General features: G+C 37.9%; 1 protein-coding gene across 2 annotated transcripts; it reads right to left on the minus strand.

Annotated features, from left to right (window-relative positions):
* Nucleotides 1-2,257: 2,257 nt before the first annotated feature.
* Nucleotides 2,258-22,014, minus strand: LOC109468563 (selenocysteine insertion sequence-binding protein 2-like). Of its 2 annotated transcripts, none has more exons than XM_019766825.1 (17): nt 21,830-22,014; nt 14,772-14,920; nt 14,052-14,307; nt 13,489-13,618; nt 12,899-13,137; nt 12,085-12,357; nt 10,724-10,915; nt 10,134-10,286; nt 9,655-9,838; nt 9,245-9,396; nt 8,456-8,606; nt 7,618-7,683; nt 7,151-7,431; nt 6,656-6,782; nt 6,078-6,232; nt 5,504-5,599; nt 2,258-5,233 (listed from the first exon to the last, which is right to left on the minus strand). In XM_019766825.1, exons 1-17 carry the CDS (start codon nt 21,857-21,859, stop codon nt 4,268-4,270), a joined length of 3,600 nt encoding a protein of 1,199 aa, XP_019622384.1. In that variant the 5' UTR covers nt 21,860-22,014; the 3' UTR covers nt 2,258-4,267. The 2 variants fall into 2 exon arrangements, with proteins under 2 accessions (XP_019622384.1, XP_019622383.1); XM_019766824.1 differs by having other exon boundaries at nt 8,282-8,606.
* Between the last annotated feature and the right edge of the window lie 860 nt (nt 22,015-22,874).

The raw sequence follows: 22,874 nt of genomic DNA on the forward strand, positions 1-22,874 counted from the left end.
CATGACCAAACGTATAAAAATACGCACCAATTCTCTCGTTCTTTCCGGAATTGACGCAGTTGTAGAAGTTTCCTCGACTGTACTTGAAGACAACTGAAACCCGATTATCAGAGCAATGCTCAAACAAAACACCACGACAAGTGCAGCGACCGTCTGTCTCTCCATCTTTGTACACATTGGAGACCTTTCGGTATCGTCAGGACTCATAGCATTGCTCTCTATGTCCGCCATTTTGAATGCTGGTGCAATCCCCTGAAAAGGCGATAGGGGGCTCCCGTACGTTAAACCAACGAATATGTAATTTAGGGATTCAACTATCAATTCATGTACTAGTATTCATGTCCATGTGCATTTAGTCTACTACACCGTATAAACCTCAGATACGCAGGCCATTGGAAAATAAAATCATAAAGCCTTACCAGTTAAAACCCTCGAATACCAAGTAGAGTTTTTAGTAGGTAACGTTACGGTTACAACAGACCTCAATACAGCCTGGCTAGCTCACTAGTAGTTGATAAGTAACTTAATATTTGCAAGAACAACTTGGACGCCTGAATTAATGTCCCAGATGACACAAAGGCTATGAAACAACGGCATGTTCCTAGTAAGGACCCAGGGTTGGGCTGTTGGGGTAGTGGGTTGTTAATCCACTGTGCCCATCCCTCTCCTTCCACTGTCTTTTACCGCCCCAACCGAAGTAAGGGCCCATTTACACATGGGTGGAGTGAGGAAGGTTGTGGAAACTGTCATCGCAAGGAAACACTGTCTAGCCAGGAATACTCAATCAGGAATCGAACCCGTAACTTGTCGATCCAGTGTGCCTTTAGAAAGACTCAAGAGCAATTAAAATGTTGCAAATGTGTAAATTGATGATAACAGTATTCACTACCATACTTACAGTAAATGCGCGTTTGCAAGTCTTTTTGATAAACGCATTTATTCCCCTAGCATTTCCATATGTACAGCATTTAACTCTTCACCTTTGCACAAAATCATTTCCGTGACAACAAAAAAACTGCACATTCTTTTTACAAGTTTGCAGTGTTTTTTATCAGACACCCCCATCACTTGAATGGAACAATCCACTAACGCCTATCTTTACATTACACCAGAAGGAACCATTCTAAGCAGGGGGTAGTGTTTCAGTATCAACATGTTTTGTTAGGTTCTTAGCACACTCGAGCAGAAAATTTGTATTTCACAACACAATGGAAAATAATATGAAACTACCCACACAAGTATTTATGTATCAAAACAATTTTACAAGTTGACTCAACTAAAAAAGCCCCAGCACAGGACTATTGGGTTTTTACAACATGAAAATTTCTTTTACATTTGAAACATTTACAGTTGAAAAAAAAAGCTCTCAAGTATTGGACGGACATTTTTAACTGTATGACAGTAACAAACTTTCTAAAAATTAACACCTGTTTCGATTAGCTATGGTCTTATGTTTGGTTAATGAATTAAATCTATGTGAAAAAATTCATAATGTGAAAAATCATTCTTTTTCAATTCTAACTTCAGTAGACAGAAATAATAATAAAAATTGACATTTCTTTAGTTATCACATTAATGAGGTGACGTTTTCTATACTTTAAATTTCCATTTAAACTGCCTATCACAACATTATTTTCTTAAAATAAAGTGGGAGATAGGAATAAACACACAAATATATGGTTCTCGTTTGGACTATTCCAAAAAAAATCAGAGGGGTGCAAGAGATACTAAATAAATGTACACAAGATATGAACTTTCTCCCTGCTGTTATCAAATTGAATATAAATTTTGTGCCAAAATGCTGCCTTCATTTCAATCACAAAGTCTGTTTCAAAGTTAAGAATAGAAAAAAAATATTATCACAATCATGGCTTGGACAAGTTATTCCAAATTTGTCTATACAATGTACATGTATTAACTCTCTCCCTGTTAATTCACTGTGCTGTAACACTGTCTCACTGCAATGGTATGTCAACACAGCAGTTCACAGGTTAAATAATAATGCCACTGTAGCAAATTGTGACACATTATACATACTGTAAACATTTGATATTTCATCAACTATTTACACTTATATGTTGCTATCATCCACAAAATTTTTTGCACAAAAAGTTATTTGACAAAAATGTGTATAGTTTTCAAGCCACACACGCAATATATGAAAAAAAAGTTTTGTTTCCACAATTTGGCAGTGCAACTCAAAAACTTTTTTTACACCAAATGCATTACTTAAGAAATGAAAATGCTTTAAAAACATTTCCTGTAGTGTATTATAGGTGGATGAAAAAATACATACAACCCTGTGTTCATGTTTTGTAAAATAAAAAAAATGTATGATACTCTATTAGTGCCTGAGTTTCACAAATTTGAATAATTTTGCCAGATACTTTTTTTGTTCTCATATGATAAGAATGTATTACACTTTGCAATTTTAATGGACATAGGGTGGATTTAAACAGAAAAAATGTAATTATTCTTTATACATCTAGAGAAACACACACACTTATAAAGAAGACAAAAAAACTCTATCTATACATATCGCTTTCTATAGTCTTATGTTACAAACTGCTGAGGAACAAAATGACATAAAAACAATATATTTCCTTTCCTATGGTTTAGGAAGTGAAATATAAAAATGTTGAACAAGAAATTGTGCAACTTGATTCTCTTCATGTAACTTACTGAAAAGTCTGGGTACATTTTATTGTTCTGGATAGCAGTGCTTCTAATACAACAAGATTCATTCTTCGAGGATATGTTTCTATATGAGGGTAGCATTCTACTAAACTGTGAATTCATTTACTTTTGCGGTGGTTTTATTTCACTGTAGTAGGAAAAAGGTTATTTTCGATGAATTTTCAATTCACGGTTGAAACCTGTTTTACTGTAGTAATATGTTGCAAATGCATATCTATGAGCCCAAAAATAAAACCACCACAAAAGTTGGACAAGCAAAGCAGCAAATACATAGAGCTTAGTGGGGACAACACACTAACCTATTCAAACTGTTTTGAATCCCTAAGCACACGATGGAAAACAATTTTGAACAACTTGAATTACAAAAATTGTACAGCCTGAAATCATAACCACCATTTTTCATCTTCAAATTTCTCCTCCCCATGATTCCAAAATGGTTTCTTCCACCAGGCGAGGGTAACATCACTACAGTGCATGTACATGATTTCGGGTTATTCCATTAGAAATATGATAGGTGAAAAAAAGATTTCTGAATTTTCAGATCTCTTTCATTTAGCTTCCAGCATAATTTTTTCTTCGTCTCCCTATTCAAGTAAATAGTTCTTAAACTTTCTTCACTATCATTTAGTTAGGAAAGCAACATATGCAAAGCCTTTAGTTAGCAAAACTTGATCTCAGGTCATTTGACTGGGCGAGGCTTGAGGAATATTTTCCATTCTTTGTTTCCTATTTGCTGCATACCGTATTTACATTAGTTGTACTATTTTGCAGATTTTTTATGTTGAAAGCCACGCGTGGTAGGGTAGTGCATGATCAAACTGTAACAAAGGTGTAGACAGCAAAAATGTTTAACATTTAACCACCAGGTTATATACATGTACATATACATGCAGCTGCCACATTGAAAGAGTCTGTTTGAAAGATCTCCAGTGCAGCATCCACCAAGTATACAAACTATTATACAGAGGTGTGTTATACTGGGGGATGTTGTATTTGAGATCTCTATATATAGACACATTTCTTCAGGGTGGCAGATACATGTGTGACCAGACAAAAATATGAACATGTGCAAAACTAAGGAAACAAGCAACATGAGTTTCAAGCAAGGAATATCATTTGTCAAAGAGGTTTTCAACATCAAGTATTTCCTATGCCCTGTATTAAAGAAAAAAAAAACATTTCTGCATTCACATTTTTTTCATACAATCAAATTTTCACCAAACCTGATTTCAGTTGTGCCTAGGGCCATTGCAAAATGATCTATTTTATATTGCCATCATAGTAGGCATGAGATTCTATTGAACAGACCAACTACAATACTACAGTTAAAGTACAGTATTCCACAATTTATATAGTGTTTATGCCATATTGAGTGAAAAGTCCTTGCTCTATAGACTTACATAGCTCCTCATTTTATAACAAATCAAAAACAAAATAAAGTGAGCTAGAAAAAATAAAGTACTGGCTTTGCCATTCTCAAACTGTGGAGTGAAAATATTCTACAAATTGTAACAACGTCACCATATTGTAACTTTCCTTCATTTTTTTTACAATGATTTTGATATTCCCGCTATCTGGCGTTTATTTCCATGGGAACAGTTCCGTCGGAATTGCCGGTTTCCTCCGTGGGTTCTCTTAACGCGCCAGTTTGCCCCGCTCTCGTATCCTCGTCCGTGCTCGCTATCGTGTCCCTTTCCTCTGAAACCTCTCCCCCCTCGGGATGAAGTTGCACATTCCGTTTCAGCTCGCTAAGGTCACAGTTTGCTGTGTTCTGCTCGTCTGCTGTGGAAGAGTCCATCTGCTTTGTAGGGGTGACCTTACTTCCCGGTCTGGTGTCGACATCTGGCTTAGAATCTGCCCCGAGTTCTTTTGAAGCGTCCTGATCTGTAGTTACTTTGATCTCTACTCTTGTAGATTCTTTCTTCTGATCAGGGTCTGTTTTCTCCTCAGCGTGTTGATCAAGATCTAATTTCTCCACACACTGGGTTGCCTCGACGACCCAGCTCTCAATCCTTCCCGTGTCGAGCACGCGGAGTTTGGACGAGCTACACGACGTGTTCAACACGTCATCCCCGTCTTCTTCAACCACATCCGTCACCTCGCTCTCCGCTCCGTTCACCACCGTCGTGGCGGCCGAGCTGGTCAGGACGTCGTCATACGCCGGCGGGAACTCTGTGAGCTCCGAACGACGCGACTCCGAACCCGGGCCTTCTGACGACTCCGATTCCACGTCCCCCCTGTCAGAGTAACTCTCACTTTCCATGTTATTCTCACTTTCACTGTGTTCCTTTGTAGGCTCTGCTTTCATGACCTCCTGTTTGGGGCTCTCCACTTGACCTTTGACTTTTACCTCCTCTGTGACCCTTGCCTCTTCAACTTTGATCTTTGGCCCCTCGATGTCCCCATCATGCTCGGGGTGACACTCAGAGATTGTCTCGGACAGAACGCTGCTGAAGGAGACGGCAGAGGCGGCGGACGGGTTACGAGAGTGACCGAGATGAGCGGGGTAAATTGGCTGGCCGCTATTCCTCATCGCCTGCAAAAAATACAAGATCCATGCTTCACAACTCGTCTTGTAAATAATATTCTTAAAGTACCCTACTGCATTTGCAAAAATGTGTGGCCCAAAGGCTAACAAAGCAGAGATGGGTGCTGCCATATACACTATATGGTATGGGAATGATCTTCAGAAAATCAGTGAATGCCACAATTAAGATTGACCAATCATCAGTCACCTGTCATAACAACAAAGACCAATCAGATGACATTCTCAATTCAAACCGACCAATGGGCAATCAGTTCTCACCTGCATTTGCTCCCACTCCTGTCTGTAGATGGTGACCATGTCGATGTAGGCATTACGTGCCTGCGTGGTCAGCTCCACCATCGTCTTAAAATGTTCCTGCAAAAAAAAACAAGAAATTCTCAAAGAAACCATCAATAAACCACTGTATCAACCTTTCCAAATCTTCACCTTGATGTAATTAAATTGGGTATTATACCACTTCCTTAATTCCTCCACATACCACACATACATGTACTCCCATCCAGTGCATGCTGGGTTGCCTTCAGGCTTGACCTCCCTGTCAATCAATAGTCAAAACCACCTCCCATCCATGAAATCGTTGCTGCTCTGACATGAATCACAAGTCTGAGCCAAAAACTATAATTCCGTTCCCAGAATTACTATAATTCACTTAATGTTCGCGGTGGCAGTAGGTGCAGAAAAAACAAAGTCAGCAAACCATTTGTTCATGGTAATAATAATTTGGCGGTACAGAAGTGACCATGAAAGCAGCGAAGATAAAAGTACCACGAAAACAAGATGGATTACAGTAATTTTGTACCCAGAAGTAACGACTGAACTGAAGCCTCCTTACCTCTGCACCATCATAGTTGAAGACTCCCACCACACTGACTGGTACCAGTTTGTTCACAGCTCTGCCCAGGGCTTTCCTCCCCAGGGCAAACACAAATGGTACGTCCTGTTCCATACACAAGTTCAGGATGGTCTCTATAGCATCATCAAGACCACCTGGGGAAAACATGATAAAAACATTCATAGGGGGAAAACAAGAAGATAAAGACAATGAACTCACATTGAACAGAAAATAATTCAAGCTACTGTTTTTTTACCTGTACTTGTACATGTTTGGATGTTTTGTTTTCAGTGTGTCTGTGAGTTTCTGTTACAGTAGTTAGTGTACATAGGCACGCAGACACAAAGTAAGGTCAGAGGTCCAGGAAAAGGTTATTTCATTTCCTGTGTTCCTATCATAGGCATGTCTGTTGCCATATGAGAGCCAGTGGGAAAATGTAAAATATATAAATGCACAATAAAGAACAAGAAATTTAAAAACAACTAAGAATATTTCATAGATGAGATCTTAGTCTTCTTGTTATATCTTTAGTTCAAAGGAATGTGGACCATCCCTTGTAAGTTGTATCTGGTACCTACCTTTGGACTGTATTTTCTCCAGGTTTGGAGCAATTATGATGCATTTGAGCTTCCTCAGTTTCAGGTGCTTCGTGACCTCACGTAATCCCATGACAATACGTCTCTTGGCCTTGGCCTTGATAGGGTCCTGTGGAATCATCAAGCACAAATTTATTAAAAAGTACATCATATTTTCCTAATTCATAATCACTTTAAAAGTATGGCTCATCATACAATCATGTAGAGGGATTTTTACACACAATTATTCAGTTTAAGAAAAAAAGAGTGTCCCTGGCTTCGAGTTAATCATAATTGTGAAATTTCTCCGCTGTCTACCTGTTTTTGTATTATTTTAATGATGTATTGTACATGTTATATGGGTTTTTCTACCTGAAATAAAGAATGAATAACCACAGGCAGCAAAAACAAATAGCCCCACATTTGGCACCAGATACCCTGAAGCTGTCTGCACTTTTGGGGCCTGACAGTAAAGGTAGCATCACATTTGGGACCCACCTTATGGTACTGCCTGTCCTGAAAGCGGACCAAATCTTGCAGCAGCATGGTGACAGTAGCGTCGATCTCCTTGTCCAGGACTTGGTTACAGTATTCGCGAAAACGGCGGCTGTGGATTTTGGGTCCGATGGGCGAGGGCGCACACAGCGGGCTTCCCGTGCCGGAGGAAAGCGGAGATGCAGACGACAGAGGGCTGAAGTTGATTGGTGACATCGCCTGGCTCAGGGGTGAAAGTTCACTTCCTGTTGCGCTCAGGCTCATGGATCCACGGAAACTGTGGTCTGAAAATTAGAACAACAAGTCACAGTTTAATTAAAGGGACCAACAGTTGCAAGCAAATATAGGCTGGATTCTTTTTCATCTTTTCTAAAAATTAAATTGTTTAAGTTATGTGGTTGCGTGGATCTAAATATCTCTGTGTACAGAGGTTTTGTTTTCAGCGTGTTTCTGTATTTTCAAATTCTTACCATCTTGTGACAAGGCCCCATAATACTCCTCTTCCTTTGGTTCAGGTGCAGACATTGTTTTGGGCTCTGTAAAAAAAGAAAACAAATAGTCTACAATTTTGAAATGCAAGTCTTTGACTACTTTTAGCATGGCAGCAAGGCATTCAGTCTTATCAAGCAAAGCACACAAATTCATGTACATTTATCCTACAAATACATGTATACAGATAGAAGGGGTAACAGTCTGAGAGCATCTACTTGTACTGAAGCATTATAGTGCATTAAAGTACAAGATCTAGAAGAATGGTAACAGCACACAACAGTTTGTTTAAAGAATAGACTGTTCCTAACTGACTGCCAATCAAAATTACCAGTTTAACCAATAAGAGACTAGCAATTAGCAGTATAACCAATGACAGCGCAGCTGTCTGTGAAATATTAGCATTTTAAGTTTTCCTTTTACATTCCTAGAATCCTACATTTCAACAGTATAGGATCAGTCTATATGAGGTTAAATACAAGAATGGAAATGAAAGAAAAGACAAAACCTTGCAAAGCATGATAGCCACTGAAGCAAGCAGAAGAAAATTTTAGAAAAAGAAAAACACCACTGCAAACCAACCTTTTATTTATTGAATTACAAGCCTCTAAAAACAAGGACATTACTATACAAAATTGGACGTACCTTTTTCCCAATCATCATCATCATCATCATCATCATGGAAATCCTCCATTGCAGTATTCCCGGAGGATTTTGTGAGTTCTATTGGTTTAAGCGTGTCTGTTGTCGCTGCCGCGTTACCGTCCTGCGTGATTTGATCGAATTTGGCGGAAAGGGGGGAATTTGTGGCGTTCTCACCCTCCTGGGACGTCCCGCCGTCGGAGTCCTCCATGGAGAAGGGGATGTAACACGCGGTGCTGGACGGGACCTCGCCAGTCTCCGCGTCTGAGTGAGCCTGGTCCTCCATCAACTTCTGCATCTTCTTATCCTCACGCTCCTTCAGGATAACCTGGGGAATCATGGGTAAAAGTCAGGTCTTTCAGGACAACCTGCGGAATCATGGGTAAAAATCAGCTTTTTCAGGACAACCTGCGGAATCATGGGTAAAAGTCAGGTCTTTCAGGACAACCTGGGGAATTATGGGTAAAAGTCAGGTCTTTCAGGACAACCTGGGGAATTATGGGTAAAAGTCAGGTCTTTCAGGACAACATGGGGAATTATGGGTAAAAGTCAGGTCTTTCAGGATAACCTGGGGAATTATGGGTAAAAATCAGCTCTTTCCGGATAACCTGGGGAATCATGGGTAAACGTCAGCTACATATTTTGTACCTATAACAGTAACTATGTTTACGGAAGGAAAACATATTGTTTTTGCTCTGTTTCCTCTTCTTCTCCAAACCAAAAAGACCAAAACAAGTCTGTTACCATGGTAACTAGTGTTGGGTTACATCATGTTGCAATTTTATAGCAGGAGGGATTTAGACTCCTGTCTGACCACATACATAAGAATGTGTCTGCATGTCTGAGAAACAAATTGATCTCATCAAAATCATAAATTTTCATCTCAATTCTCTTAAGATTCTCTATTGTTACAAATCATATCTACATGTATAACAGAAGAAGACAACTATGGTTTAATGCTTTTACCTTCTTTAAGGCACTTGGTTTCTTCTTGTGTGGAGTCTCTCTCTCCTTGCCTCTCTTGACTAACGGAGCGTGGGAGTCCAGAGGGTTGTGAGGCATACTTACATGGGAAGCCTCCTTCTTACCACTCCACTGTTTATTGTCTGTTGTAGCAACTAGCAAAGAAAAAACAGAAAGAACAAATTACAACACTGTAATTCTATTGTCAGGTTATGTCTTGTTTGCAAGTTATTGTACTCTTTATGAACAGCAGCTGTCCAACTTGATCCTTTACCCTGAATAGGTGCTGTTCCTGTGGAGTCAGCAGCTATCTTGGCTGGAATATCAGCTGTCTTGAGCTTCAGCTCCTGCTGTTGTTTTCTATAAGGTTTTATGGACCCAGCTAAAATAAATGATGCTATGTAGCCCTTTACCTTGCACAGGTACTGTTCCAGTGGAGACAGCAGCTGTCTTGGCGGGAGCAGCAGCTGTCTTAAGCTTCAGCTCCTGCTGTCTCTTCTCCAGCGCCGCCAGCATGTCGCCCAGGTCCAGCTGCATCGGTTGCTTACTCTTCTTCCCGGACGCCTTCTTCTGAATCTCCTGAAGTTTGGACTGTTCCTGAAAAAACGACAAAAAAAAGGAACCAAGTGACTCACTGTAGGATTGGTAAAAATGTCTGTGTGTACAGAGGAAAAACCACAACAAGTACATGTACTGTAAAGTTTTGTATTGTGAACTTATAATTACCGTTAACAAATAATTTGCCACTTTCTTTTTTCTGCACCTGCCGGCACCGCAAAGGTATAGTTCCACGAACATGACATTGTCCATTTTTCTCAGACCTCGAATCTTTTGCTACCACAAACATTAAGTGATTGACAGTAACTGGTTCCTCCAAATCGCATAAATTTACCTGAGTGATCTCTGAATATTCCTCTGCAGCAGCCTTGGCAGCGAGAAGAGCCTTTTTCCTCTTCTTCCGGGCATTTTTCCCCTCTTTCTTCACTTCCACAGGAGTAGAGACTACAGTAGCTGGGTTCAGTGGTTCCTGGGGACCAGGCAACTGCTATTTGAAGGAGTAAAAAAAAGTCAAAATTAGATCCAACAGAACAATTAACATTATTGTACATGTACCAAAAATCCCTGAATCTGAGACATAGAAATGTTTTGAATGAAGACATAACGTTGCTAATGATGTCAAGCACAATTTGGTATGGAGTTGACTACATCAAATTTCTTACTTACTAGTATTCTGCCTATAGCTAATACTAGTAATAGTATGCATTTTTTCACTGGCCCAACAAGGCAACAAACATACACATACAGTAGTAGGAAGTTGAAGACAGGAAACAAGACAAACTTTTCTGGGACCTTTCATATAACTTCCTGCCCGCATCCTGACATCTCTAGCATGTAGAAATAATTACGGACACACACACACACACACACACACACACACAAACAAACAGACACTCCAAAAGTATTATTTCTTGCTATGCCTACCTTAGGCTGAGCAGCAGTCTGTAGTATAGCGCTGTATGACATGGGTGCCGGTGGGTTCTGGGTTGAAGACTGCTGCGGTGCCCCCAGGCTGGGAAACTCCATCTCATCATGGAACTGTAGAGACTCTGCGTCGCTACTGGCAACCGAACGGGGCGTAGAGGACGGCAGGGTCGAACCATCTAACTCTGGGTGCTGGGGGTGAGAGGCATTACAGTACCACATGAATATACATGACATTGTGTATAAAAAAATTATAGTTCTTGGGGCATTGGCAACACCTCTTCTAAAATATAGATATACGCTCCTAAATGCAAATGCATAGTTATTTTTATTGCGCCTTAATAGATTTTAATATAAATACTAAGTCATTAAGATAAGTGCCTAACCTTTTTTATACCTATTTACCCCAGTATAAATACCATTTTAAAACTTGTATGACTAAGGCAAAATTATGTGGAAATGTAATACTTGTACCGTCTTAAGTTTTAAGCTTTACATGTATACCTCCGTCACATTTTATCGATTGTAAGCGGCAGATCAATTCAGGGCCCCTTTACGGGAACCCTGCGACGCTGTACCGTAAGAATGTGGAGAATAAACCATTATTATTATACTATGTTCATACTGAAGGAAAATGTATTGTTTTTGCTCAGTTTTTTCCTCTTCTTCTCCAAACAAATAAGGTCAATGACCAGGACCAGACGTCTGTCACCATGGTAACTGGTGTTGGGTTACATCATGTTGCAAGTGCCATGCAGAACTTGAAATGGATATTAATGATCATTTAATACCTGAAAATGCTTCCTTCTCTTTCTTTATGAAAATCTTTCTACTTTTGATGAATGGGCAACATAATTTAGGAAGCAGACACTGCAGTCTGTTACATGTATAAAATTAGATGATACACATTAAATATTCATGACCATTTAATAATTGAATATTTGTTTTTCTGTCCCAATCACGTTTGATGAGTCATGATCACGACTGATAAAAAGTCTGATACAAAACAAAAGACAAACCTATGCATGAATTTTCTTCAAGGCACAATTCTGTAACTAGTTTTGCAGCTTTCAAAAATTAACTGTAACAAGATAGGTTGTCCATTCTTCATCAGATATACAATGTAGACCATATTTTGATGGGAAATATACTGTAAATTCTAAAATTTGCAGTGGTTTTATTTTTGTTGTTTGAGTTTTTGCAGCGACCAATAATTACAAATTCAAGACATCACTAAAATGTGTCCTGTTCGTATTACTTACTGACTATACAGAATTGTTTCAACACCAAAAAAAACTCGTTTTCCCTCCTACCATGAAATTAAACCCTGGTAAAAATAAATAGATCTACGGTAGTCTCACCTCCTCTCTTTCCCTGCCTCCACTGTTCTTTGGTGATCTCTTTCTCTGTCTCCACTTTCCTTTCGTTTCACCAGGGGGTGGGGGCGGTGCCTGTCCCCAGACCCCCCTCCCCCTTCCCCTCCCCCTGGGGCTGGCTGTTTCCTGTCGGATCATGGTTCCCGGGGGTGGTGGGGGGTGCGTCAGCCCTACGTGAGTGTTATGAGGGTGGGCGAATCCGTAGGCTTGGTAGTAGTGCGGTGGGATGTAGCCAGCATAATCTAGTGGGGCACCAGGCTAAAAAAACAGAAAAAAATAGAACAATTTATCAAAACATCAAAAAATGCATAATACGAGATATAAATAATGACTCAACATGAAAGAATTAAAACCTTCACATACAGATGTACAGTTCCTACAAGCTTAAAATCAAAGCTACATGTACAACATATTATACAGCAAATTACAAAATTAATTTAAAAGTTACTGGTAACTATTCAATCTGATGCATTTGATAATTATGTAGATCTTCAGATGCCAGTTCAAATACTTAAATCCAGTATAAATTTGTGAGAAGACTACATCAAATCCTACATTGCTTGGAAAACTCTCTTTCTTTCACATCTACATGTATGTCACACAGTCCTTATTTAGGTTTAGTCAACTCGGACCCCCACAGTGGCTTATGAGATTTGTCTTGTGGTCACCAGTGGGAAATTCAAAGTAAAACAAGACTTAAAGGTTCAATAACAGGTGACAGGTGAAATGAGCTAGGGAGTAGGGCATTCAGAAGGTGTGGGAAGGATTCTAACTAACTTAACTAAGGTTCCAGGATTACCTGTTGAACAAAACAAGTCCCGGTGGCGGCCTCTGATGTACTACTGTTCGCGCTCTGGTTCCTCCCGTGTTTGGGACTACTGTAGCCAGAGTCGCTGTCGATTCCGCCCTCGTCTTCTTCTGAGTCCGTTGACGACGGGTCCTGTGGTCTGCGACTTGCCAGCCGGCGCGCTTTGGACTTTCTCAGCAGCGGACTGGGCTTGTCTCGTAAGGACTTGTCTGCAATATCGTCTGGGAAATCTGAGGACAAAAATTCATGTATCATTAGCTTTTTTTATAATTTTTTTTTCGTTAACATCATTCTGTTATCATTCTATTTCTGTCCGCTCCTCCGATTGTGTACAATGGTTTTGTTTTTCGTGTGTCTGTTTTTCGTGTATTTGCTTGTGCTTGCTATGGGACACTGACAGGAAGTTAGGTCAAAGGTCCCAGAAAGGTTATCCCATTTCCTGTCTTCAGTTTCCTGCTACAAGTCAGTTGCCTTTTGGAAGCAAAAAGACATACAAAACAGAATCAGTAACAAATTTACAATAATGAACAAAACAAGAAATTTCATATCATAACTGACATAAGAACTTGTGAAAACTTTACCTGTTTGCTGACTAGCATCCACTAGGATGATAGTTCTATGTCTGTTGTGGACAGGGCTGTTACTGGACGCCTCTTTCTGGACAGCAATGCTCTTAGTTTGAACTGACCGTGAGCCACTTCTTCTTCGAGTCTAAAGAAGAACACACAACAATCTTAGATCTTGTCCTAAGATTACTTCTAGAAACTGACAGCTAGCATTTCATTTAATCAAGTTAATGTAAACAGTGACATGTGAAGAAATCATTATCGGTAGTACAAGTCCTTGGAGAAAATGTCAACAGTCAGTAACTCCTGACAAAAGTCAAAGATAAATGTTGTCATGCAAATCTAAGAAAAATTTCAGACATACTTTTAGATATCAACCTCTTGTTTCAATAACTTGAGAATTACTGATACAAAAGTTTAAAAGTATGCAGAAAGAGCTACAGTATTACAAGGATTAATTTCAAGGGTTTAATAACTACTTTCAATAGTTTTGGCCATGGAGGTCATTATTGGCATTATACACCTGGTCACTGACCCATCATAATACAAGGTCAGGTGCATTATTGGCAGTTATTTACCTTCTGTTTTGTGACCTGTTGTGTTGGAGACCTGGTCCCATAGGGGGGTGGGTACAGATGAGGGGGAGGGGGGTACCCTGCATACAGGGGAGGGGGGTAAGGAGAGGGGTGAGGTAGAAACGGTCCTGGTGGTGGTGGGGTATTGTGAGGGGGGTAGTAGTGTGGGAGGGGGGGTTGTGGTGAGAGGGGTGGGTAGGGGTTGTACTGGGGGTTGGGTACAGAACTTGGCCAACGGACCTCTTGAACGTAACCCTCACTGCAACAGAGAAGGAAAATACACAACTGTATATGTCTACTAAAATATAATTGTTTTATGCTAGTACGTGTAGTTGTGATTTTATGGTTAGGCTGTTTAATTTGTTGGTAAATACAGTAGTTAAAAAGTCAATAGTCAGAACGATCGTAAATAAGCATGCAATTCAGCCTATGTCTGTGATATGCTTTTGTTACCCATTACTAAATTACGAGATGCCTTCACTTGAATACAAACAGTGGTTGGGTTTTTAAAATCAGAAAAATTGGCTAGCCATAGATTGAATGTTACGAAGTAAGACATACTATTAAGTTTAATACATGCGTGTTTGTTACAAATGAACAGGATATATCAATACTACATGTAGGCCAGTTTAACAGTACATGAAGGAAAATCAACAAATAAAAACTGGTCAACTGTAAAGTAATGTAAGAAATTGACAAAACAACAAGTCCTATGTTACGTACGTTGTCACCTCTGGAGGCTGTACGAAGGGGTAACAGGACGTGACATATCTGGGCAGAACGTGCGGCTGGGCGCCCCCGCTGGGGTCAGAGGTCGGGAGAGCGAGCGCCGACGGCACGAAGGGCTCCACCTCGGCAGACAACTGGCTCACCTGTAAACAAAAACAACAACAAACAACACCATCGTTAATCTGGCAATTTTCATTAAAACAACATGTTTATCAATCTGCAAGATTTTCGAATTTATCAATGTAAAAAAAAACATCACAATAGCAAACAAGTTTCAACAGTCCATTTATTAGATTGTGATTAAGCATTTAAAAACCTGACTACAAAACTAAAAAAACTAAATTATACATTTATATATTATTTATCATATAAATTAATGATCATATTTGCCAAAAATTACAGAAAGACAAAACAAGACCAGCTTTTTTTCTCACCAGGAGTCCACATGTAACATTTGGTATTTATTTTGCTTAAGGTACAAATTCCTTCCATTAAGGCTAAAGGTCACAGAACTACTAGTTATCTATGTTTGCTTTACCCCCTACTTCTTTGAAATACTCTCGCTGTCTGACTTTTAGTAAGACTAAAAGATTTCTTTTGCCACAGTCAGTCTCTTATCATTATTCATCATGTATTACTGTAACTTTATTCATATTTATTGCAGGAATTTAATTTTCCGTTTAGAGTGTTGAAGAGGCACTGCAATTAAATACTTACAATAAAATACATGTATATTTGTACTTTACAAAATATATATCCAAACCCTCTTTCAAACCTTCCACTCTTGACATACATTGTAATGTATCTGAACATATAACTTACAAGTACATGTAAATCTACTTACATGTACATTAATTGTATCCTAAGAGTAAGTCATATTCCACAAGTGACTGTTAGACATAAAAGTCAACTATAAGCATTAATATACTGTACTATATTGTAAGCACACTTACTACTGGTATCAACACATTTCTACCTGTATCTATCAGATGTATCTTATACAAGGCAAAAAATTAACTGAAAATTCTAAAAAGAATTGAGAAAATGGTGAGTGAGTCATATACACCAGTATATACAACACCTACCTGGCTAGATGATGAAATGACCTCAAATGGACAATGGTTAATTTAGTGACCTGGTCAACAAATTTAGCAAACTGACCAAAGGTCGCAGCTAAGTGTGATATAATGGTTACATGTCCTTCTCATAAAATTGATTATTAATAATATTTAATTTATAGGTCCTGCTTCTAACAATGATGTTGACGGATTTTAGAACATGACCTTCAAGACTTTATTTTTGTATTAACAAGAACCAAGGACATTACGTACATTGTATCAATGGGTATAGGTCCTTGAGTATACATGTATGGGTAATGTTTTTAAAATTATATTTCCAACTTCCAATTGCAAGATATTAAATTTTTCACCAGGATATACATGTACTGAACAAATGTGTGACAAATGCTTAAATTGGACATATTTTTGAAATCTTAAGATTTTCTTCATACAATGTAGCAAGGTGGTCTTGTGGTTTGAGTTGTTGACTCAGAATCTGAAGGTTCTGGGTTCGAATCCCTAGCTGTTGTGTCAACGTCCTTGGTAAAGGCACTTAAGTTCTTAACACCTATTTCTTCTCTCGACTTATCTCTTGTAAGTATCATCATTGAAGAAAGAGTCAAACAAGTCTCTTCTTAAACCCTTAATTTTCTTAATCTCACCTATTGTTGTCATTCACCACAAACTACTTATATGTTAGTTACCTAGTTCCTACACATGTACAGTGCTTGTACAGTACTGTACCTACAATTGTGTTCGCTGAATTCTTCAACCTCAATCTTTTGAAATAACAAATATTACTAGCAGATTTTAACACTAGCATATACTATCTAAATAACCCATGATATATATTGATTAACTGGTGTAATGATAGTTATTTCATCTTCAAGTTATGTTACTATAGAAACAGTTACCAAGACAAGATACTGATTGACCTACTTAAGAAAACGTTGTCACCCTTTAAGGAATTGGATACAAAAATCGTACAAAAACCAATTTGAAAGTTTAAGTAATTTGTGAAAGTAATTTGTGTGAAAATAGTGATATCCAAAAATGCAATTTCAACAATATACAAGTAGTTATATATACTAGTAAGGCAAAAATGAGAATATATCTTAAGAAAGCAGGATTCCTCCAAATTAGACAATCTAAATTAAGAAAAAAGGAGTCTTACTTTGTAGTACTGTAATATTGTTAATTACTAAATGCATTTACATAAACCTTCATGGTGGTTGATTTTATGTTGGAAGGAAAACGAGTTTTGCACATTGTTTGAAGTTTGCGGTTGAAACGATTCTGTAGAAGAACTATAAAACCCATATTTACTGTACATAGTCCACAATGATCTGAAGCCAAATTGATGAATACCTTTAAACCACAGTACAAACAGGACAACTATCAGTATGTCTGTGTACAGGTGTATTGTTGTGGGGACGCCCAGGTGATGCCGTCAATATTTACCTGTCGGGGTCACCTGGCTTTTGTTGTGAAGATCCAGACAAACAATAGGACAGGTCAACAGTGACCAGGTGATTTAACAGTTCACACTGGGTTAAGCGTTTTCGGCACTCATTTTGGCTACTGAGTCATGTAAATTGTACTTCTTTCTATGCTTCACGTAACAATTAGTTAACCACCTTTACCCAGTTCTGTACTAATAATACTTAAAATAGATACACGCTGCGTATATGAAAGCCCGGTCTGTAAGGTTTGATTCACAAACACTTATCTTTTTTATAAGTGTGGTGGGATCTTAAACGTCCTTGAGGTGTGGCACTCCTCAAATATGAGACTTTGACTTTGTACATTACATATCTTTACATGTCTTGACATTCGTACTAAGATTTAGTTACTACGAGTATGAATACAAAAGGGGCATGTGATACCTACAGGCTACATGTGTGGCAAAAACAATGACAAGTTGAACAAAAAGGCCTTTAAACAAGTTGCCTTTGTAACAGTAAATAATTGCAATTGCCATCTCTTACAGTGTCAATGACCTTTAATTTAATCACCCATTGCAACTACGTGCCATAGTACATGTACATGTACTAGTATGTATTTTACAAGGAAGGTATTCTTACTCACTAGTCTTAGTTTTAGAAATAAGGAGCTAGTAGAGGTTAAATAAGTAATACTGGAAGAAATAGCTAGGCTTCAGATCCTGCTATTAGTCAACAATCTTAACCAAAAGACCACCTTGCCATCTTATAATTACAATTTTCTTAAAAATAAGATAACATTCCCCTCACAAGGGAAGACCAGTATCCTTCTATGCCATCAATTTGCCACCATAAAAATATCATAAGACAAATGAAACTTGCTCGTAATATTACGATTTTATGAATATTTTGCCATGTCAACACAATCATCTTGGACACATCATAAAATCCCCATAGTATTTTTGCACGACCTTCAATTCCATTATCATCTTATCATAGCCATAAAGTAACATTTGACAGCCACACAATTAAGAATTGTTCCTTGTGAGATCCTCCACTTTCTAAAGAGTTCTTGAATTATTAATGACTTTTTTTCAGGGTGATCTTTGCGTAGACTAATCTCATAACAATGCAGTCTTCAGGTATTGCAAGAAAATATGTTGATCTTGAAATATTTGCAATGGTTTTATTTTCGCTGTTTTGCAGGTGCCCCTCCTTGGCAAATTGATACTGTAATTATGTTTATGTTCTTTTTGACTATTGTTCCGTTTTGACCCCAACATTAAATCCCAGCAAAAATAAATGATTTTTACAGTATGTAGTGTTTTGAGCAAGGCATTATTTTTTTTATCAATGTTATGGACAGGTTATATTGCTACTATATTTGACTATATATTACACAGCTATATTTTGGTACCGAGACTAAGTAAATATTGTGTCAACTGCTAAAAGGTTATACAAATGACAAAGTCTGCGTATGATATTTTTATTCAAAATATCATACATGAGCTACAATTTTCTCCCAGGCATCCGTTTACATGTTGTTTTCTCTCGCTAAAGTTGTAACTTAACCTTCAGTCTGCTAAGGTTGCTATTTAATTAGCACCAAATTTGATTTCTAAGTTAGGTAGCAGGGAGAGGGTTAGTCTGACCAAGGAGGTTATACTGACAGAAAAGAAAATACCGTAAATTTAAATGACTTTATGTTTGCGGTAGCAAAAGTTTGTGGTCTGAGAAATATGGACATGTTTGCGGAACTATACATTCGCAGTGGCGGTAGATGCAGCAAAAGAAAGTCAGTAAATTATTTGTTCACAGTAAGTAATGTTAAGTTTTGGTACAGAAGTGACCACGAATATAAGAGTACTACAAAAATCGTGCTTTAGTAAATTGCTGTGGTCTTATAATAGTTATATATTTTTTCTGTTGTTGTCTAAACTTCGAAGACTTCTATTATACGGTAACCTTAAAATTCTCTGGAAGTGTTTTTCTCAAATTCAGTACGAGCAAGTTCTGTTTAAAAAATGACGTGCAAGGAAAAGGTTATTTCCATTATCTTGCACAGATGAGATCAATCGAGATGGAAGATTCCGGGCCTGGCATTTGCAATGACAAAGAAGGACTGCTCGTTTAATGTCGGGGACATCAAATATTAATCATGCAATGATGCGGACGTCACAAGTTAATGACATTCTAATATCGTTCCATCTTTTGAGGAAAATTAAAGATCTATTTGTCAATATACGGTAGCTGTGAAAAAAAATCCCATTGGCAAATTTTAAGACTTGTATATATTTTGTCAATGACAAGAGCAGCAAGATTTTGTTTTTCTCTTCAATATGTGTACTTTGTTGTGTTTTACTTCCTTTAAAAAAATTAGCAATTTTCTAATCTCAAAGTCAAAGTGGTTTTGCTTCACCAGATAATAAAATAGTCCATCTTGTTGATTTTGCTTTCTGAATCGTTGTGTAGATAAGCTCGAAAATCGTTGATAATGATCGAAACTTATCGAAAACAGTACTGGCATGATCATTTGTTCAAACCTTACACTAAGTTACAGTCTGGTCTTTCATGTACTATACTATACTATTAATATTTTTAATCATAATTATGCATGTTCCTTGTACATGTAACTACTACTACCATGATGTGATATACCCACAGGTATTTTACCGGAAATGTGAAACAAAAAATCTACATTTTGCCTAAATTAAAAAAAATATTTCCGCATGTACATGTAGTATGTACATGTTACATTGCATTTAAAACCCTGAAATGGAATTTTGTTATTCATTACTTTGCTTGAATGCATTGTCAACAGACGTGTATTGTTAGAAGTACCGGTGACCACGTATCATGCAATCAGCAAATAGTTTAGTAACTGTTTACGTTTGAACTGTTTGGTGTAAATGTTGTGGTGGTTTCGCACCTTTGACTAAATAAACGCTACCTGTTTTTGTTTTCATAGACAGTGTCCTAACAAAAAGAATTATGCTAACTTTTTCCTGCAATTTTTGAAAAAATTTATCTGAAAACTTTAAATCTGTTTGTATATGGCTTTTGAGTCAAGTGTTTGCCAATAGAAATCTTATAAACTACTGTCAATCTTTTTTCAAATGTTTGCAGTGGGTTTGAATTTTTACTGCGACTTTTTCACCATGAAATTATACAGGAACGAACGGGTATTCTGCGTGTGAAAAATTTGCATGTAAAAACTTGCGCATGAAAAATTTTAGTGTGAAAAATTCAAGTCTTTTAAATATGTCAGAAAATATGCAGCACCAAATTCTTAGGCAGAAAAATGTGACCCAGTGATTTAAGTTTTCATCTAAAACTAGTAAAAGCTGAAATTTTGTTTGAAACCCTCACGATTTTAGGTTTAAGGAATAGCTTAATTTGGATACCTAATACGAAAACTAAATATTTGAAAATTACTTGAATTTGCTACAAATAAATGAAAAATTTACTGTTATTACTATTATAAGGACTTAATATTGTAAAATGTAACAACTTAAGGCTTTAATTTTCGCTTGGTTTCACATTTTCTCTAACTTCTATCATGCGCAAATTTCAAGCTGTTTTGCATGTGAAAGCAGAACTCTATGTTACTCTTAATAATCAAACGTAACATTAACTATGTATTAATGATTTTAAGGGCAATCAAAATCTCACAACATGTATCATGTACATTATTGCCTAAGCAAGTTGATGGTATTATAATTCAAAGCCTACTCAAACTTTTACTTTTTTAAAAATCATAATCACCTCTGTTGCAATAAACCAATAAAATCATTTTCTTGCAACAGAAAGAAGTAAGATTATTTGTTAGAAAATTATACGAAGTCCTGCCATACCAAACTGATAAGCTACATAGCTATGAAAATAATCATAAGAAAAAAAGACACAAGATCAACAAAATGTTCTAGTAAAGATCTCTTGTGTGTATCCTAGTACTTGGATCACTTTTCGGTGTTCAAATTATTTTAATCATCCTCATATTGACCTAAAATCCGGCAATCTCAGCTAACACTGACCCCGCCCAATCGTACCATTTTCCACAAAATAACGCCCCCCTCCCCACTTGGCTACAAAATTATTTGCTTCCACTTACACAAACAGTATTCTAACGAATCGGCATGAATATTTTCAGCTAAAAGCGTAGAAGATTATTGAATATGATACGTTCTTTGATCGTAATAAGGTGTATGTGTCCTTTGAATAATAAATTTTGAGCTGAGAAGAGATGTTGTTACTAAGGAGTCCTACGACCGGCCAAATTTTGGTGCATGGTGGCAACCAACCGCCACCCCAAACTGAAACTAGTGCGATTTTCTAGAAACAAATATCGGTGCACGAGATATTTCTTGCTGTTGAAAGGAAGGTTTTAAGTTTAGGATTTGAAAAGGAGTTGTGAGTAAAATTTGTGAGAGATAATTATGTCATGCGTCAGACGACAGTGGAAACAGTCACGAACACACACCGGTCTTCCGATAACACACGCCATGAAAAAACTACCCCCCAAAACAGACGATTTTTACCCCTCTAAACTCACCTGAGAGGCGATGTTCTCACCATGAGACATTTATGGAGGCCTCGGTTGTCCAACCATCGGAGGAAAATGTGTCAATGTTCGCCCAAAATGGTAAAATGTGGTCAATTTTCCCCAGTTTTCTTCCAAGATATCGTAAAACACAGCACTGGTACAAGCCGGAAATCGTGACCCTCCGTCTATCACGTGATCAATATCCAGCGCTGCGATTGGATAAAATCCATTTGAGCCTTGGCAAAATACTAAATGTAACAGAATAACTTTGACTTGAAATTTCAAATTGTCAAAAAATATTGAGATGCGCGATTTGTGCTGGAAATAAACTTGAATAATTTCCACTAACTGTGTAATATAACCTAATGATATATATATTTTTTGCTAATCTGTCATAAACTTTTGAAGCTGAGAAAATCCTTATTTCTACGTCAAAAGTTGCATTTTCATGGCAGGCTACGCAAATGTAGATAACATGTAGTAGATATATATTCTGGCTTTTTATGCTTTATGAACCAACATATAGAGAAGTTTATAACAACGTTACATCAAGTCCTGAAGAATAAGAACCTCACGTAATTCCGTTTCACCCATTCCAGTAAATTCCTACTTTTATACTATCTTCCTGGGCGGATACACCTGAGCAAAATCAGCTGAAACTTTGCAGCCAACTCTCCAGTTTCAGTTTCTTCCGCTTCTTGTTTTAGACCAAGACAGCGCATTAGGCCAAACTTATACCCCATTTTCTTGCATGCAATGTTGTTGTACATCGTCAAAACGGGCGATCAAAACGACAAAAGCGCCACCCGGTGTCTGTCGCGGCTACTGTTTACGCCTTGTTTACAGGTGTTACCGTAGAGATGTGATAAGTGCTATTGTGTCTTTTGTGTGAAGGCCGCCAGGGTAGGTACCGGTGTGGGCCCTGTATATACAGGTACGCAACACCGTCAGGAGAGTTTGCTCTCTCTGGACAGACTGTTTAGTTTACTCCCCAGGCTATTGAAGTTGGCACGGTGTATAGACGTTAGAACGATGCAAAGGAACCTCCCACAGT

This window comes from Branchiostoma belcheri, unplaced genomic scaffold (assembly GCF_001625305.1).
Source record: "Branchiostoma belcheri isolate BF01 breed outbred unplaced genomic scaffold, Haploidv18h27 scaffold2, whole genome shotgun sequence".
Taxonomy (NCBI): Eukaryota; Metazoa; Chordata; class Leptocardii; order Amphioxiformes; family Branchiostomatidae; genus Branchiostoma; species Branchiostoma belcheri.

Excerpts from the sequence above, each read along its gene's own strand:
- LOC109468563 (XM_019766824.1), bottom strand. The coding sequence starts at position 21,859 with ATGTCTCATGGTGAGAACATCGCCTCTCAG. Across the intron at positions 14,921-21,829 it reads GTGAGAACATCGCCTCTCAG|GTGAGCCAGTTGTCTGCCGA; the intron begins GTGAGTTTAGAG and ends TTTTGTTTACAG. Across the intron at positions 14,308-14,771 it reads CAGCCTCCAGAGGTGACAAC|TGAGGGTTACGTTCAAGAGG; the intron begins GTACGTAACATA and ends TCTCTGTTGCAG.